The sequence below is a fragment of the Podarcis erhardii genome (genome assembly GCF_964252035.2).
Source record: "Podarcis erhardii genome assembly, chromosome: 1".
NCBI classification, from domain to species: domain Eukaryota; kingdom Metazoa; phylum Chordata; class Lepidosauria; order Squamata; family Lacertidae; genus Podarcis; species Podarcis erhardii.
Window position 1 is genome coordinate 131,990,136 of NC_138497.1, and position 19,903 is coordinate 132,010,038.

General features: G+C 42.0%; 1 protein-coding gene across 2 annotated transcripts; it reads right to left on the reverse strand.

Moving 5' to 3' along the window:
* Positions 1-1,254: 1,254 nt before the first annotated feature.
* NDUFS1 (NADH:ubiquinone oxidoreductase core subunit S1) lies at positions 1,255-19,847 on the reverse strand. 2 transcript variants are annotated; one of them, XM_081873602.1, is made up of 19 exons: positions 19,754-19,847; positions 16,814-16,895; positions 15,518-15,609; positions 14,438-14,545; positions 12,977-13,053; positions 12,571-12,652; positions 12,348-12,478; positions 11,298-11,487; positions 9,926-10,056; positions 9,329-9,443; positions 8,643-8,788; positions 7,734-7,862; positions 6,835-6,964; positions 6,288-6,448; positions 5,572-5,726; positions 3,827-4,002; positions 2,571-2,705; positions 2,369-2,441; positions 1,255-1,596 (listed from the first exon to the last, which is right to left on the reverse strand). In XM_081873602.1, the coding sequence occupies exons 2-19, from the start codon at positions 16,875-16,877 to the stop codon at positions 1,505-1,507; spliced, it is 2,187 nt and encodes a 728-aa protein (XP_081729728.1). In that variant the 5' UTR covers positions 16,878-16,895; positions 19,754-19,847; the 3' UTR covers positions 1,255-1,504. The 2 variants fall into 2 exon arrangements, with proteins under 2 accessions (XP_081729728.1, XP_081729727.1); XM_081873601.1 differs by having other exon boundaries at positions 9,926-10,060; positions 11,302-11,487; positions 19,754-19,843.
* Positions 19,848-19,903: the final 56 nt, after the last annotated feature.

The window sequence follows — 19,903 nt, forward strand, 5'->3', positions numbered from 1 at the left end:
TCTAAGAAATAATTAAACCCGTGGGCTGGCACTTTTAATCCTGAATAGCATTCAGATTATTGTGAACGAGTAGTACATAATTTCATAATATTACGATGTTAATATTTAGCATTCAAACAAATTATCTAAGAGCTTGCTGTTTCTTACTCTAGTTGTTTCTAGGGGTTTTTGAGAAAGTAGTCACCAGTACAGCAACTTTTATGAGAAAGCTACTTTAAACCACAGTTCTTTGGCATGTCAGTTCTTATGCTGGACGATTGATCAACAAATAGTGCTAAAATTAAGTGTATGTTTTGGTGCAAATAAGAACCACTACCAGCTGGTAGTGAGAACTTCTAGTAACAACTACAACTGGGATTCTAGACCTTGATTTGTGCATCACTTTCCCACCTTACAACCCTCCCCCCCCCCAAAAAAAAATTGTTCCCAAGAACGTGTTAAAATGGTATGCTTGGGGATGTGCCACCCCCTAGACTGCAAATAACACAGGACACTTATAGACCCCAGCCTCTCTTATTCAAAACAGTAATTCAGAAATCAGACAGGTTACGGTCTGGCTCACATGGAATGCTAAACCAGAGAGCAGCATTACATAGATGAGTCTACAGTTGCCTGTGCAAGCTGAAGTTGGCTAAAACTGACCATTTAAAATAAGTGGCTTTTTGCATTTTAAATAAGTTTCTACAGTACCCACAGTAGATAATATTAGATTTGCCACATTCCCATTGTGCCTTATGAGTAAGCTATTTAATGTGCAAGTCTTATTTTTGCTTAGATGGAACAAGTCCAAACTACTAGGTAAAGGCTACCATGTTAGTTGGAGAATATTAGGATAGAATTAAGATTGTGCTGGACTGTCAAAAAGCCAACTCTTGTTCTGCTGTACTTTTAAAATAATACAGCTCTGAGCCATTGTAAAACAAAACTCCTATATCACTTTCCCTTATTTTCAAAGTTTTAAGACGTACCCAAACTGTAAAGTCTAAATTTCCTTTGAAATGAAATAGGACTGGAAAGGAGGGGGGAGTACTTCTAAAGGAATCTTTAACCTGTTGGTGAGTTAGTTGTACAAACCCACCAATGTCACATTAACTAAATGTTTTTTTTTTGGGGGGGGGGGGAGGTAACAAGATGCTTGCTACATTGTTTCACATTGCAAGTGTTAGATTTCATCTCTGCCCAAAGTTTGCCATCTGTATTTTGAGCAAATTTTATATTTAACTTACTGGAGAAACACAGTGCAGAGAAACAGTATTACATATGTAAAACTGCTTTAATTTTACATCATGTTTGTACACAATCAGTATACATAATATGTATGTCTAAATACATTTAACCTGTGCTGAACATAATTAGCAAATGAACACTGGACAGCTGGCTTTAAATAAACTTTCACCCGCATTCATAAAGAAAGTGGAAACCTAAATAGACCACCACAAAATTATTATTTTTGGGAAAAAGTCATAAGAATGCCTGATCCGACACTGGTAACTCTAGGATTTCTTTAGCAGATGGACGGTTCTTCAATAGCCTTGGCCCCTTCGGTAACAGCTTTAACACATTTAGCCATTGTCTGTGATGCTCTACTAATGGGATCTGCAAAAAAAAAACATGTCTATTACCTCTAGAAGTTTTAAGACTTACAAGTGTTGTTCACTGAACATGGTATCTGCAATTAAAGTATTTTACACAGAAACAAAATTGGTATGCCTCTCAACTGAAGAAACGGGAAATATTATGCATCCATGTATTACCGTATTTTTCGTCCCATAGGACGCACCTAGTTTTTTTTTGGGGGGGGGAAATAAAGGGGGGAATTCCCTTTATTTCCCCCCCCCCCCCAAAGCAGGTCAGGGAAACTGAACCAGGTCAAGGAACAGCGGGATGGCGGCGCTGCGCCTCCCTGCTGTCCCCCGAGCTTGTGGGGCTGGCCGATGTCTGCCCGGCGCGAGGGGCGCTTTGCTTCAGGGTGCCCCGCCTGCCGGGTGGCAGGCTGCTATCCGCAGCGTGGGGAGCCCTACGGGGAACTCCTGCAGGGCTCCCCACGCTGCGGATGTGTTCCCGAAGCGCCGGGCACTCTTTCAGGGCGCCCGACGCTCCGGGAAGCAGGCTGCTATCCGCAGCCTAGACAGCCCTGCGGGACCTCTCGCAGGGCTGCCTAGGCTGCGGATGTCTTCCTGAAGCCTGGAGAGCGAGAGGAGTCGGTGCGCATGACCCCTCTCGCTCTCCAAGCTTCAGCAAAAGCCTGCATTCACCCCATAGGACGCACCCAGATTTCCCCTTCATTTCTGGAGGGGGAAAAGTGCATCCTATAGGGCGAAAAATACGGTAAGTAAGACACACTATTGAGATCATGTACTGCTGTTACCTGTCATATAGAAGTCTTTAACTGTGAGCTGGGGTGGAACAAGAGGATCACCAAGAAGTTTCTGATTAACTGCCTGTATTGAAAAAGAATAAACAGTCATCTTTATGAAAATAATTGTTCTCACTTGCCCTGTGGTACCTTTTTCAGCAGGACACAAGACGCACTTATTTTGCTATCGCTGCATAAATGTGGAACCCCATACCTTTGACAGCTCATTTGCTTGGCTAAAGTAGTTTGCTTCCTCCACATCATCATATCTGACCAAGTTAGGAGATACTTCTTCTAATCTGCTCCTCACTTGATCAAGTGTGTCATATGGGAGGGTCATGCCAGCTATCTGAAAGAGAAAATTGGGAGGAAGAACCTCAAGACTGGGTTCAGATTTGCTCCTTGTTGGAAAACACACTACCTTTTGCAATGAACATGCTTAAAAGGATACATCTTGAAAGGTACAGGATTGTATCCAACTTAGTTATTCAGAGTAGGATGCCCCCTTGAAATCAATGGACCTCAGTTAGTCACATCCATTAAGTTCAATGAGTCTACCTTGTGTAGGGCTAAGAAAAGATAAAATCCGTAATTATTAGGGTAAATAGGGCAACCATTTAGAAAGTAGAATTTCTGATTGGCTCAAGTACAAGAGAAAGCAAAATGGTTGGCAAATTTGTTTATGCCCAGCATCCCACCCAGGTTTGTTAGAATTTGTGCAGTTCCAAACGGTGTGTCTTAACTGATTCAAACCACTGAGCAAAATCAACAATATGTTACCATCCTTCTCCAGACAGTCAAGCATGCAAATAAAGTCAGTCCACACACACTTTTAGCAGGACTTGCCAGATTCAACCGAAGTCCTAATTCAAGAAAAGATATTTCACATAAATGGTCTATTTCTAATATTTGCACTTCATAGCAATTCATTTCGGAAGACTGCAGTCCAGTGGAGCTTGCAAATCAATATAGGATGTCCAGGCCAGAGTGCTCATGCCAGAGTTTGGTTTGTCATAACGTCTGAACAAAGGCATGATTGTGTTCCTCAAACCAGCCAGAAGCATTAAGCTAAGAGCAATCTTGGTCAGTGGCGTAGCGTGGGGGGTGCAGGGGGGCCGGGCGCAACTCTCTGCCCCTACTAAAATCCACGGGTTACGGGCGCAAATTACTTGCCTTGCCCCGGGTGCTGACAACCCACGCTATGCCACTGATCTTGGTTATTGGTCTCTGGCTGCTTGGGGAGAGAGAAAACACAAGCCTGGGTTCTGGCATCACAACAAGTTAGACTAACTTGTTTCCAGCAGGAGCAGGAGAGGAATCAATCGGGAACCTCTTAGCAACATATACCAGCATACTGCTGCTTCATATTCAACCACAGCTTGTTTTAAAGTGTGTAGTGACATGACATGAGAACCAAGCCAGTATATAAATGCAGTATAATAATAAAAAAGACTGTTACACTTGTAGTACCTCAGAGATTGCTCTAATTATTCTCCAGTCTTCTCTTGCCATGCCAGGTGGTGTTACGGCTACTCGGGTTTGTTGAGCTCTACCTTCAGTGTTCACGTATGTTGCAGCCTTTTCTGTATAAGCTGCTCCTGGAAGAATGACATCCGCCATAGGAGCGCCTACGTCACCATGGTGCCCTGAAAATGGAATCCAGTAAAAGTGTCAGTAGCAATGGGAAACTTCACAGTGTGACTGTACTGTATGTTTAAATTTCTGTATCTATAAAAGTCTAGATTACGTTTCGATAGTTAGGTGAAAATTGCACTCCAAGAACTTCGCTAATTTCTCTTTTCTGCTGTCTTGGCTTGACTAGTCTCCTTCTGTTTTACTTTTGACTGGCTGAAGTTTGCTTTTTCGGTATTTTGCTTGGATATCCTGTTTTTATCTCTTGCTACAGCTTTGAAGAAATTGTTATACAAACTACTATTTTCAAGCGATATGCTTGCTGACATCACCTTACAGAGACAGAATACCTTTTAATACTTTGTATTTATATATTAAAGCCATACTTTAGTGCCTGTATAAAGGTTTTCAAAATGAAGTTCTCAGTTTTCATTTTCTCAGTTGTGGTACCAGAAACTTCCCCAGTGCCAACAGATGTACTTCCAATATCATCATGTATCCTAACTTTACACCATGCACTGCTACGTACTTTTTTTTTTGTACTCTTATTAATCTTGTACTCTTTTAGCTCTTTCTATCTTTGGGTTACAAGCAAGCTGCACACTTTTGATTCAGCTTTGGTTCATGGTTTGTTATGTCTTAGCCAGGACATTGTAAAAGCCTATAGATATTCCCTCAAGAATTCCCCCATTATCAAAGGCTTATCATTTTACCTGCTGGGATTATCAAACCATTTCTTCCAGGTTAAATAGCTCTTCACTAATTTGTTCAAGGTAACTTATATTTTAAGCAACTATAAAGAATTCTACCAGTTTAGACAAATTAACTGTGCTAGCTGATAGGATTCATGTAAGGATTCTTTCCTGGTTACACCAAGTTTCTATGTTGCTTAAAATAATTTAGTTCTCCCAATTTAAGAAGTAATCTGGCTCTCAAACACAAGTCACCCACTCTAGTCATCATAGAGGGCACAGTGCAAACACTGACATTAGGTTTAATTTATTAGGGATAAAGTCCCCTTAAAACCCAAATCAGCATTCAACACTTTCCATTTCTTCTGTGCCAAAGTATACTTCGACTTAACAGCTACTTCTGGCCTTCAAATCAGGAAACAGAACAGAAAATGTACAGCTTTAACATAAAACAAAAATCTCTCAAACAAGTTTTTGGGAAAGGCAGAGGGCTGCGGAAATGATGCTTCTTTTGTAAGCACTTATTTGATGCCTGGTATAGTGAGCCTGAGGCAATAGGTATGTGTAAAGGCAAACATTTCAAACAACAGGTAGAAACATCTGTAATAAGCACAGGTAAAACTGGGAGTTAAGCCATTCACCTGAAACATACTTCAGTCAGTCAAAAGTAGAACTGAAGGAGCCAGCACAAGGAGTCCTGCTAGTGAAAAAGGACTCTCCCCACCACCACCAACTTGGCTTGAGAGGTCAGGAGAACCCTCATAGTAGTGGCGGGGGCAGAGAGGGGCGATAATTTTACCAGGAAAGCAGAAATGCTTGTGATGAGGAAATGATCCAAATAGAGCAACATTAAATTCCTCCCTTAATTTGTGATCAAATGGTGCTACTTACCCTGATAAATTATAAAGCAATTCTGAGGCAAATCTTGCCGAGTAACACAGCCTGCATCAGCCCCTAAAAGGTACAACACTTTAGGAGGGTTCTTCCGGATCACATCCACTCCTGGCTTGTAGCCTAGGTCCAGGGCAGCTACTTGGCTTGCAACCCTGTCGAGGAAGAGATTACAATTTCACCCGATTATCTAAAATTCCTCTCTCAAAATCAGATAAAATAAAATATCCAGAAGGTATAAATCCTAAGTTATTCATTCAGATCCACAGCTATAAAACATGCTGAAAGTTACCAGGGCAAAGCCCAGTTATTTGAAGCACTTTCTAAACTCTGTAACAATGCATGAAAACACACAGTCACTGAGAAATGTGGGGGGAGGCTACATTGGGACATGTATATATACTGTACACACACAAAAATGAGCTTTTACCTAGAGTTAGTGTTCCATGCTCAATTTTGAAATAAGTTTCTATTTGGCTCTGAATGCATATGAGCATGTCCTGCTAATCCCATTACTGGACAATACCCCCTTTATAGATTAAGTTAACAAAATGCTTGGTTCTACAAACAAGCAACCATTTTGCGACACTTGTTTCCCAGTAGATCTCTATCTTACACTTGAGCCAGGTGAATGAAGCCAAGAGCTTTGACCTAGGAAGCCTTTAAACCTCACCATACAAGACAATAAAAAAGGGACAAAGACGTGTTGAGCAAACCTATGAAGAATGTTCATGACTTTCCAGCTGGGATCAGCTCCACTTTTTGTACTTGCATTTTGTGCAATGGTGGAAATGGCTGAATGAATGGCTGCCCCATCACCACGCTGAAGTGCTGCACTGCCAACCACGACCATTGGCTTTTTAGCTTGGTTCAGGACCTGTGTAGAAGTTGCAAGAGAGCAGGATGCTAACCTCAGAGCTAACATACTGAATGAAAAGGCCAACTACAGCTTTTAACAAGTATGTGGCATCATTTGCAAATGCGCTGTTAATAGGCAGTTCCCCTATCTGGATGAGGGAGGTGGAATCTGTTCTAGTTGGGGGTCATGCTCCCCTAGAGGTATCCAAGCTTGGGGGTGGTCCTGGGTCCTTTATTTCCATTGGAGGAATAAGTGGCCTCTATGGTGTGGAATGCCTTCTACCAGACTGATCTCAAAAGCATACTAAATATGAACCCATACATGAATACTAAATCTCACCACCATTTTACAAAATTTAATACCTTGCTAAAATCTTTGATTATAATCTACCACTCCAAAGGTACCTTGCTGAATGGGTGTTTTTCTGAAGCAATGTCCAGGAGTATCTGTGGGGAATCTCCCAGGTGATCATATGTGTAAGTCAAGTCAACTTGGCTGCCCACAAGAGCCACTTTAAGTTCATTGTGTAGCCAGCTGAAAATGGAGCACGAAAAATGCTATTAAGGTTTTATAATGTGCAGAGAAATCAGTGCATGGCCATTTTATTTTTGCACAATATATTCTTGCAAGAGTTCCTTGTACAGAAGCTGCTGAAACTTAACAGATGGGCTGCACCCAAGACAGGTATCAGCAGAGCTTTTTTTCAGGGGGTTCTCACGGGTACGAGGTACTGGCACCTCTTTTGTTGTTGTTGTTAAAAAGTGTGGCCCTTGTTGTAACAACTTCATGGTGAGTACCGGTACCTATCTTTCTAGAAAAAAGCAGGAGCCCTAATTTTTAAGACATAAAACAGATGCAACACCTTAAATGTATTCAATTGGCTTTCTTCCCTCCTGATGCATTGCATCAGAGAATGTTGTGCTATTTCCCAGATTTTCAGGGACAGCTTGCTAGGCAGCATGAAGACAACTCTAGCAAGGAGATTGTATGAACTGCTTAACATGAATTGAAGATCTATGATCTTATGAAATGCAGTTTTGGAGCCCTTGCATTTTTTTATTCTGAAAGTACTCCTTTTTCTTAGTACAATAACCACAACAGTCACAGTCCCTTAATGTGTATGTTGCATTAGCACAATGCACAGCAAATGATATAACTACAGCCATCAAGACATTGTCCAAATTAAATAGTTCCCAATTTAAGTTCATACGTAGCAGGACCCAATATTCCACTTTCAAGATGCAGTTTCTCATTTGCATGGAGCAAGTCATTTAACATCTGCTACTTTCATGAAGCTACAAACCTCTTTCGGATTCTGGCGTTGAAGAGAGGTGCCTCAAAGCGTGGGTTGGTACCAACCAGGAGCAAGACATCTGCCTCCTCCACTCCTGCAATCTTGGTATTAAGCAAGTAATTAGATCGCAGGTCTGTTCTGTAACAGAATACACACAAAAAAGGAAAATATGACTGGGGTATTCCAATGGGAAGGACTCTGTTAATACCTCTGTTAAGAATACCTTTATTTCATAAAAATACTAGATCTCAAAATAATAATTCCAAATCCTGGTCCTGGATTCCACTGTGCATTAAAATAAACTAATAGGGTGATGAGAGCATTTTCACTTTCTTCTGTGAAAATGGCTCTGTGCTTACTTTATACCTGCCTCTACTAAAACTTATGTGGTCCTCTTAATATATACAGTTCTGATATGTCAAAATTGACAACTCACAGGCTGATCTGACATCCAAAGGCAGCCCTGTTTATGGAAGTTTTTAATGTTTGATGTTTTATTGTGCTTTTAATTCTGTTGGGAGACGCCCTGAGTGGCTGGGGAAACCCATCCAGATGGGTAAGGTATAAATAATTTATTTATCATCTTTATCATCATCATCATCATCATCATCATCATCATCTGAGGCTATGCTTTTCAGGGCCAGCCCTACCATTAAGCAGAATGAGGCACTCCCCTTAGATGGCAAAAGCTGGGCAGTGGCAGCAAGGAGGACAGCCCAGCCAGTACCCTCTAAGCTAGCCTGCTGCCCTCAAAAAGACACAGCCTTATCAATGTCAAATAAAGATTCAACTGACTGTCCAATCAGCTTCTGAACATGATATTGGGCTCTATCTTGTCCTAGTCTCAAGCAGAAAATGACTTGGGCTGCCCCTGATGCTTTTAGTTCAGTAGTAGTACAGCTGTTAGCATTAACTTACCCAGCTCCTGCAGTAGGGAAGATCTCTTCAGTACACAAGTTGTCAGAGTTTACTCTATTCAGCAAGTCTTTAAGAGATACAAGTGCTTCTGCATCCACAAGTCCTCCTGCAATTGCAGCTATATCATTACCTTGGCTCCCCTGAAGCTGCAAATGAGGAAACAGAAGATGATATGAGATATTATATTAAAATTTTAGCAGCAAATTTGGTATGTTTTGTAAAAAAAAAAAAAAACCAATAGTGGAAAACCTTTCATCTTTGACAACTAGAAAAATAGAGAACGGTAAGCCAATTTCCTCTACCCCCCCCAAAAAAATGCAGGTGGGACACATTGCTTATTCTTTTAAATATTCACAAGATTGCAGCGGAGGAAGCAAAACTATCCTGATATGTAAAGATGGCATTCAAGATATAATATGGCTCTTCAGAGTCCACAATGCAAAACAAGTTCCTGAGCTACACCTTAAAATTACAAGATGTGTAATGCAATTAACCCCTGAATTCTAAAGTGAAGAAAGCATGACTTAAGTTCAAATTTCACTCCCCCAAATTATAAGAACTTTAGTTAATGATTGCAGTGTAGTCATTAGTAATGATTTCATTAGGTTCAGTACTACTGTGAAAGCAGTCGGTCAAGCACCTTAGCTATGGTCAAGAGTACACTGTAAGAAACAATATTTTCTTACCACTCCTGCCACACGGCTCAAGGCCTCTTCCCAAGACACGTAAGTGAACAGCCCTTCTTCATTCTTTATCATTGGCTCAATAAGACGCTGACGTTTCAAACCATCATAAGCAAATCTGGAGTGAAGATCAAGATAATGATGAAGAAACTGCTGAAGGAACAACTCAGCTATTAGCAGCTACTTCATTAACTGAGACCTATCAGCATACCACCTTTTCAGAAAGTTTGAATTACTTTGTCATTTTCTATGGCACATATACTTAAGTGTTTTGTTCATAACCAGACCTTCTTAAGTGGAAATGGCCAAAGAAAGTTTTAAAAATCTACCATTTTAAAATTGGAAAAATACAAACATATTAGGCATAATCCTATTGAAGAATATGCACAGCTAAGCCCAAAAAAATTCCAGAGGAGATAGCAGTGATTTTTTTTTTTTTTTTGGTGCTGCAACAGAAGATGATCAACATCCATTTGCAAGTAGTTCTTGAACTGTTCCTAAATCTTCAAACATGGAATGAAGAAAGTGTTGTAACTGTATATGTTTGTACTAAAATTCTCTTCTGAGAATATCATGTTTTATATACATGATAAAGCATACCTTGTTTTATCGGATATCCATTCCTCATTGATATCTTCATGTAGTCTTGGCAAAATCCTCATCACTTCTCCAGTTCGAGTGCTTACCACAATGTTACTCCCTACTGCATCAAGAACATCAATGGATTCTGTCTTCCTAAGCAAAAAGAACAGAGTCCTTCAATTGCAAAACTTCAGGATGCTGTTATCTGGAAAACAGATCTCGCACTAAACATTCCCAAATGCTCCCAAGCTTCTAACAACTCTAATAATGGACGACAAGTATGACTAACCTCCCATAATATATTGCAAATCAGAAGTCAGCAACTACCAGCACTTAATATAAATTCAGCCGGTAAAGGACTACAGTGGTGCCTCGCAAGACGAAATTAATCCGTTCCGCGAGTCTCTTCGGCTAGCGGTTTTTTCGTCTTGCGAAGCAAGCCCATTGACGGCTTAGCGGATTAGCGCTATTAGCGGCTTTTAGCGGCTTATCAGATCAGCTGATAAGCGGCTTATCGGCTTAGAAAAGGGGGGGGGAGAAAAAAAACCCGAAGCCAGCCCATAGGGAAATTCGTTTTGCGAAGCGCCTCCAAAACGGAAAACCCTTTCGTCTAGCGGGTTTTCCGTCTTGCAAGGCATTCGTCTTGCGGGGCACCACTGTACTGCCTATCTCATTACTACCATTCTTTCCTCACCCTTCCTTTCTCAGTTCTGCATCCTGAACAGCCTATGCCAGCAGCAGCAGCAATTTTTTGTACCCCACCCATCTGACTGGGTTGTCCCAGTCACTCTGGGTGGCTTCCAACATCATGTACAGAAACAACACAACAGAACATCAGGCATTAAGTGTCATGATACAGGGCTGCCTTCAGACATCTACAAAAGGTTGTATAATTATTTATCTATTTGACATCTGATGGGTGGACGTTCCACAGGGCGGGCAGGCATGACCCACTGCCTGGTTCCCTGTGGCAAGCAATTTTGCTTCAAGAATGGCTGAACTGGAGTAACAGAGCACTGTTGCTGGTGCCACCATCTGACATGAAGCAGAAGCTACATGGTTCTGAAAGAGACCAGAATTTTCCAAAATCGGTGGAAATGCTTATTATGGGCAAGTTACCCCAGGTCAACAGATGTTACTGTAGAACACACCACCAATGAATGTGCTCTATGGACACATTCCTGAACCATGATAAATTTTATTTATATTAGCTTTTGTATTATTAGGATTCTTACGACCTTCAAAATGTTCAAGGTTACAAATACAGTCCAAAAGCCATGGGGAAAAGCTACGTGCCCATGTCTGAATTAATCTGAATATTTGACACTTAACATATAGCACAATAAAAGAATTATATTTAAAGTGACACTTCAAGTGCCAGTAAAGACACATGCCTTGTCTCCCAGGGTCGAGATGTAAAAGCATACGGCTTGGAGGTAAGGGCACCTACTGGGCAGATATCAATCACATTGCCGGATAACTCTGACATGAACATTTTCTCAATATAAGTGCCAACTTGCATCTCATTTCCTCTTCCTGTGGTTCCTAGATCATCAACTCCTGCAATCTCACTTGCAAACCTGACAAATGAAAGCAAAAACAAAACACAGAAATACATGAAATGTCAGTTTGTCTTTGCAAGAAAAAAATTCTTTTAAAGAAACAATCAAAAAGAAGGATTTATAACTGATCACTTCTGAACTAGCAATTGTTCAGATGAATGAAAAGCATTTCTAGCCTCACATGTACAAGTAATTTTCTGCAGCTCTAGCCCCTGTAAAGTGTTTATTATAATGCAAGAACCACCCACGCCTAGGTATCTGACCTGCCTCAACTCACAGATTCAGGGAAAGTATTAAAAGGAACTATGAAGTCTACTAAGTTTCCGTTAAGTGTAAGTCACTGTACCACATTAAAATCCCTCTACATTAATTTATCTTAGCCTTGTGGTGCATCCTGAAACAGTTCAGGCATTTTGTTGCAAAACTCCTGTTCCTCTACAACAACCCAATGAAGACTGAGCATGCTAAGTGGGTAACTGACTACTGGGAGATAAAACAGAGCACTGTGGGGGTGGGGTAGAGAAGAGGAAATGAAGTGTCTGGAATCCAAACAGGGAGCACTCCATAGCACACTTTGTTACAGCAGCCAGGTATCCTATTTCTAACAAATGACCCAACGCAAAGCTAAAATGACAGATTTTCACACAAGTGCATTTTTATTCCAGATCCTTGTTTGTGCCCACCTGGTTTTACATTATGCAATAGTCAGCTGCTTGTGTGAAAAATGTGTGGACTCCGGTGCTTCCAGAGATAATTCAGCAGTGGAATAGAACTAAAGAATGATCTTTCATAAGCAACTGAACACAAGCAACAGGCTGATGAATGTCCCGATAACTATGCATACACGCTGTTTGTGTACAAAACAGGGTAGCAGTTACCTAATGCATCGAGTACATTGTATGCACCGGGTCATGATAGTTTTCACTAGTGGGCCGAGGTTCTTGTCTTCCACTGCACGTTTGCCTTCTAGGAATCTGCTCCTATCACTGCCAAACATCATTGACTGGTCCTAAAGACAAATAAACCCAAATAAATGAACATGTGTGACTGAGAAGCAAAGTTTTACCCCAAAGGCCATTTTAAAAATCCAAGACGCTATACCTGAAGGTCACATTCCCCTCCCTGATCACAGATGGGGCAGTCCAGTGGATGGTTTGCCAACAAGAACTCCATTACGCCTTCTCTGTTGGAGGTCAGTAAAAGAGAAACCACCATATTTATTTAGCATTTAATGTATGCTAAAAACACTTTATAGACTAGTAATACATGAATTCATTTATTTTAATACAGCACACTATTAATAATTATGTCCTCCTTTGAAAGTGTGTTCAAGCACTAACGTTTCTGTTAAAAATGAGTCTTAAAAAAAAAAAACATGCCCAGCTTACTGTTATAATGTTGAAGACTAAAGATGCACCCTGCTGCACACTTACTTGGCAATAAGTCACACTGATCTCAGTTCTGAGTAGCACAAATTGCAATTTGCACACAATCGGATGGAGCTTACCTTGCTTTCCTAGACTTCTCAGAATTTGTCAGAATGTTCCAACCCTTCATTACTGGCATGGCACAAGCAGCTACTGGCTACAAACGCATAAGAAAGCTACATCAATAACAAATTTGTATACATGGATGCTCACATAGTGGCAGGGTATTATCAATTAAATGCCTCAACTGTTTGCCTTAGTTTCATAATAAACTTACAGATAAAAATCAACACCAAGGCTTAAGATCAAAGCAAAAATAAGTAAGTAACATTCACGTAATACATAAATTAATGTAGTCACGGCCAGCAGCTTAGAGGGCTTTAAAATCTGACTCAATTCATGGTCAGTAGGATTTATCAGAAGCTAACAGCCATTATGATTCCATGGAACCTCCATTTTAAGATGAAATTTACTACTGAATAACAGTTATGGGGGGAGGTGGAGGGTAACAGCATGAGATGACAATTGCCTTATCATGGAATCATAGAATTTCAGAGTTGGAAGGGACCATGAGGGCCATTTAGTTCAGTCCCCTGCAATGCAAGAATCTTTTGCCCAACGTGGGGCTCAAACCCACAACATTGACATTAAGAGTCTGATGCTCTACTGACTGAGCTATCTTTCATGCTCTCCTTCTGGTCTTCCCTAGAAACATCTGACTGACTATCAGCTATCCCTTCCGCCAAGGGGTGGACATGAAACACTGCAAGCATTTATGAACATATACCATAGAAATATTTATAGATGTTTTTGCCAATCACATGGACTGCCGGAACAAGGAAAGGCTTTCAAGAGACAGTCAAGTAAAGAACATATTAACCTTAATATGTTAATATGTTGTCCAGCTGCTTGCCTGTATTTTTTCATCACTATGTGCTGAGAGATTAAATTCTCAGGCACCAGACATAACACACAAGGTAGGTAGAGCTGCAAGCCTATAGGGTTCTCAAGCTCTGGAAAAATGGTATAAGTCACAGTATAGGAATTACATTGTTTGGTGGGTTGGGTGCAGCATGTTGCCACTCTGAAGTGGGTAAAAACACATGTGCGCATGCCAGCACTATATGCTACTGAATGCCCTAACTGCCCACAGCTTAACTCCCCTGTTTTCTCAATGGAAACCAAAAGCTGATGCTCCACTATCATTAATGTGTTTGATAGGATGTCTACAAATATGAAAATAAATTTGTGTAAAATGGTAAAGGACCCCTGGATGGTTAAGTCCAGTCAAATTTGACTATGGGGTGTGGTGCACGTGCACAAACACACTATGCCACCAGCTTTATGTAGGTGAACACAACATTCACAATAATGTCAAAAAGCAACTGCTAGCAGTGGACATATTGCAACTTGTAATTTAGATGCCAGCAAGGTTATCATTAGCTGTTCTGCTAAGCGCTTTACACTTGCCATTAACTCTCCTGTTGGCTCTTTACACTTCTAGAACACAACAATTTATGAAAGATAAAAGTATTAGCAACCTTGGGAGCTTTCTCTATCTCCACGAGACACATCCTACAATTTCCAGCCACTGACAATCTGTCATGATAGCAAAATCGAGGGATCTGCATTCCAACCTTTTCACAGGCCTACAGAAAAGACAAAACACAAGAGAAAAAGTGTCAATGTACATGTTAGGAACTTTTTAGCATGTTCCATACAAATATGACTCAGGCTGCAAGTCTATAAGCATTTACCTAGGAGAAAGTCCCATTGAACTCATCATTAATTATCATTATTATTACCCTTCCCTTAACCTTAAGGTCCCAAGGCAGGTTACAATTAAAACACAACAGGTCTTACTTCCAAGTAGATATGTTAGGAAAGCACTGTCAGTCTCTCATTTATATAAAAAAAAGCTATTATTTTTATCCGTACAGCGGTACCTCTGTTTTTGAACGTAATCCGTGCCGGAAGACCGTTCGAGTTCTCAAACGTTCGAAAATTGAAAATTCAATACAGAAGCCATGTGGCATGTTCGACTTCCGAGGCATTTGAAAACCGAAATGTTCATCAGCAGAGACGTTCGAAAACTGAGGTACCACTGTACAGTGGTGCCCCGCAAGACGAACGCCTCGCAAGACGGAAAACCCGCTAGACGAAAGGGTTTTCCGTTTTGGAGGCGCTTCACAAAACGAATTTCCCTATGGGCTTGCTTCGCAAGACGAAAATGTCTTGCGAGTTCCTGCGGGGTTTTTTCCCTTTTCCCCCCTTTTCCTAAGCCCTAAGCCGCTTCTCAGCTGATCCGGTGATAAGCCGCTTCTCAGCTGATCCGCTAAAAGCCGCTAAACCGCTAATAGCGCTAATCCGCTAAGCTGTCAATGGGCTTGCTTCGCAAGACGAAAAAAACGCTATACGAAGAGCCTCACAGAACGGATTAATTTCGTCTTGCGAGGCACTACTGTACTTATTTTTCTTTGTAGTTGGTTTGCAATGCTATAAAGGAATGGAGCCATGAGAAACAAGGTCCAATGTGCTTTAAAGAGATATTACAGCAGGTACTGGAGGGGATGTGAACAGAATGTGAATAGAAAGAGACAGTGTATACAACTTTATTCTACCTGAAGTACTGTGGTTCCTGGAGGTACTAATACAGAATTCCCATCAACGAAAACCTCTATCAGGTTGCTGGCTGCTGTTGCCGTTGCACGCACTGAAAGACAAAAGAATAAAATATGGAAAATGTGATCATTTATTGCTCAGAAGTCAGATTAAGTATTTTGGATTCATTCACTAGTAACTTGCTAAAAGGATAAACAGGGCACACAAGCTCATACAGGGGAATCCCCGCTTACACAAGGAGTTCTGTTGTTGCACACGCGAATCCCATCCCTCCCCTCCTGCCCCGCCCCCTTTCAGCACACATGCTGATCATGTGAGAGTTGAGAGGAGCCTGTCCTGCCAAAACCCCCAAAGCATAATATGAATTTAAGTTGTCAGTCATTTAGGTGCTGGAATATAATATTTTATTAATTTTAACCTATCAACTGACCTTACAAAAATAGAGGGGAAAAATATTTAATTCCCTAGGATGGCATTATCTGCACAGTGTGTTTTATACCACGGATTGTTCAGACCATAATTTACCATTACAAGAATGAGCCACAGCAGGTCCTAGGTTTCTGCGCTCCCCCACTGTGATGAGAGTTCAGTTTTTATTTCCTTTTAGGATTAACTGGAGCTTGCCATATAATCTCAACCTGGACAAATTGGATTAATCTTAATGGTTAGTTGTAATATGCCAACATCAATTCATACTTTTTAAAGCCTGCTTATTTGAACCAACCATTGTTAAGATTAGTCACAGTTTAGGGTCTGACTGATATGCTAAATTGCAGTCAATCCAAAACAAACTTGATTCCTTCCTTGCCAGGGGGACGTGGGGGATACATTACATTCATATACAGCAAGAAGCTGCTTCCAAGCATTAAAATTAGGTATTTTCTCTAAAAGGAGGTGTGTCTAAAAACATGACATACTTTTTTAAATTTCAGGTATTTTTTTAAAAAGGATTCCTGTTGGTGTGTTATTTTTATGACAATTCATTATAGCCTTTACTTCTCTAAATGACTTTGATAGAAATCTTTTTTAAAAATACACTACAGTGCAGACAGGTTTTTTTAGAATTCAGTAAAAAGCCAGCAAGTTTGTATGAACTTCGTTAAGACTTCAAAAAAGCCTTACAAATTAAACAGAATGGATTCTCCTTCCCCAAAATGGAATTTGTCTTCATTCTAAGTCCATAATTAAACTTCAGACATCTGAATTATCTGTGAATTACCGAGTCTATAATGAAAATTACAACAAAAACTGGAAAGAGTTACTATATTAATGGACTGGATATAAAGGCAACTTACCACATCCTTTAGTAATCTGAGTGGCACCAGCTAAGGCCTTGTGGACAGCAGGGAGTCGCAACATGGTGCTGGAAATAAGGTGCTGGCGATAAGACATTAAAATTAAAGTTTAAAACAAGGTTCAAACAAGAGCTTGTTAAATTTAAAATGAATGAAAAATAGTTTAAATTTATAACCCAACATTTCTGACACCCAAGCATATGAACACTTGCAGATATGGTCACACATGCAAGAATTACATAAGTCCCATTCAGGTGTTCAATCCCACATTACTGTCACATTCCTACTGCCCTCCATGCATTGTAAGGAAGGTCTGAAGCAGGGAACATGCTCTGTACCTGAAGGTTTCCCGGCCTTCAGCCTCTGGGCCTAAGGTTTCCCCACCCCGGCTTACAGCTTTTACAAAATTTAAAAAACCTTAAGTACAAAATGTGAAAGGTAAGCAGAGTACATAAACGTTTCACACAGTATACATTGTGTGTAGTCGCCGCACCTATTGAAGAGACTTCTTCACAGCTCTTAAAAGTGCAGGAGCTCCTTTGCACTCAGTCCCTAAATCTGCACACTAACACAGAGAAGGATCATAAGATGCTAGAATTACTGTGGACACTCCCCCGGGGCAGAATATGGTGACAATTACTCCAGAGTAAATGGCAAAAATCCTAAGGAGGTAGATTTTGAGTCTCAAATAGTTCCATAAGCATTGCCACTAAATCTGTAACATAAAAAAGGGAGGTAGCTTGTAGCTGTGCTGTCTATACATGTAGTACTGCTGTCAAGTGATGCCCTGCAATGCTCTTATACTGTCTTCATAAGGGGAAACGGGCTGGGAAAGCATAGAAAATTGCAACATAAGCAAGCAAGCAGGGCTAGGATCACATTGTGAACCTGCTACTGTTCTTGTAAACAGGTGGGTTTGGTGGGCCTCTTTTCATAGAAATTTATAGAGTTGGAAGGGATCCCAAGGGTCATCTACTCTTGCAATGCAGAATGCAGAAATCTCAGCTAAAGCCTGAAGCCATTAGTTTGGGTCCTACCCTCTGCGGAAGCAGAAAACAAGCTTATTGCTTCCTTCATGTGACAGCCCTTCAGATAAGATGGCTATTGTATCTCCTCTGTCACCTCTTTCCCAGCCTAAACAGAGCCAACTCCTTCAATTGTTCCCTCATAAGGCTTGGTTTCCAGACCTTCATAACCTTGAGCAGCCCTCCTCTGCACACATTCCAGCGTGACTAAATTCTTCTTAAACTGTGGTGCCCAGAACAAGACACAGTACTCCTGGTGTGGTCTGACCAAGGGAGAAAAGAGTAATGCTATGACTTCCCTTGATCGGAACACTCTGCTTATGCAGATGCAGCCTACAACAGCATCCCTTTATTTTTGCTGCTACATCACACTGTTGACTCAAGTTAAGTTTGCGGTCCACCAAGACCCCCACAAGAGACTTTTCAAATGTACTACTGGCAAGTCAGCTGCCCCCCCCCCCGCCCCCCAATTCTTATACTGCTGCATCTGGTTATTCCTTCTTAAGAGCAGAACTTTTTTAGTTCAGGCCCAGTTCTCCAATCTGTAAATGCCTTACTGAACCCCGATTCTCTCCTCTGTGCCATATTAGCCATGGCTTGGTATTATCTGGCCCTTTCCCTTTCTTGTTCTTTTTTCCATGTTATGCATGCCAATCAATTGGAAAGTTGAATGGGTGGGATGGGCCGGAAGAAATATCAACAACCTCAGATATGCAGATAACACAACCTTGATGGCAGAAAGTGAGGAGGAATTACAGAACCTTTTAATGAGGGTGAAAGAAGAGTGCAAAATATGGTCTGAAGCTCAACATCAGAAAAAACTAAGATCATGGCCACTGGTCCCATCACCTTCTGGCAAACAGAAGGGGAAGAAATGGAGGCAGTGAGAGATTTTATTTTCTTGGGCTCCATGATCACTGCAGATGGTGACAGCAGCCACGAAATTAAAAGACGTCTGCTTCTTGGGAGAAAAGCAATGACAAACCTAGACAGCATCTTAAAAGGCAGAGACATCACCTTGCCAACAAAGGTCCGTATAGATAAAGCTATGGTTTTCCCAGTAGTGATGTATGGAAGTGAAGGCTGGACCATAAAGAAGGCTGAACGCCAAAGAATTGATGCTTTTGAATTATGGTGCTGGAGGAGACTCTAGAGAGTCCCATGGACTGCAAGAAGATCAAACCTCTCCATTCTGAAGGAAATCAGCCCTGAGTGCTCACTGGAAGGACAGATCGTGAAGCTGAGGCTCCAGTACTTTGGCCACCTCATGAGAAGAGAAGACTCCCTGGAAAAGACCCTGATGTTGGGAAAGATGGAGGGCAGAAGGAGAAGGGGACGACAGAGGACGAGATGGTGGGACAGTGTTCTCGAAGCTACCAGCAAGAGTCTGACCAGACTGCGGGAGGCAGTGGAAGACAGGAGGGCCTGGCGTGCTCTGGTCCAGGGGGTCACGAAGAGTCGGACATGACTAAACGACAACAGAGCTGAAAGGGGTCCCCAGGAGTCATCTAGCCCAACCCACTGCAAAATAATCATCCTGCGCCCCCCCAATCCCTGGGTGGGCTCGAACCAGCCACCTGCCTGGCGCCCTCACCCGCTGCGCCACCTGGACATTCGCTTCTTTCTGCCGCTGCATCTCGATGCCCGGGGGCTCCTGCTTGCGGCCCCCTCCCTCTCCGCACCCTCTGCCAGCTCACGAAAGGTGACCTTTGGGCGCCCCTGAGGGCGACGGGACACCTGCCTGCTATTTCCCAGTGAAGTAGGGAAGAGAGGGCCCGTCATTTATTCCCACACGGGGCGACGCGGCGAGGGAGGAAGCCGGCAAGGGGAGTCTCGGCCGCGGGCGCCGAGGGGGCGCAGGCAGCCCGACGACCCGCTCAAGGGCGCCGCGAAGGCGAAGCGGACAGCGGCCTACCTACGCGCCTCCCTTTCGGTCCGGGAAACGGGACGGAAAGCACCGCGGAGGCCCTTTTGCCCGCCGCGCCCCGACCTTCCTCCCGTTGCCTCCTCCTCCTCCTTGGCCCGGTGTGGCGGGCGGGCGGAACCCGGTCCGGCCTTAACGACC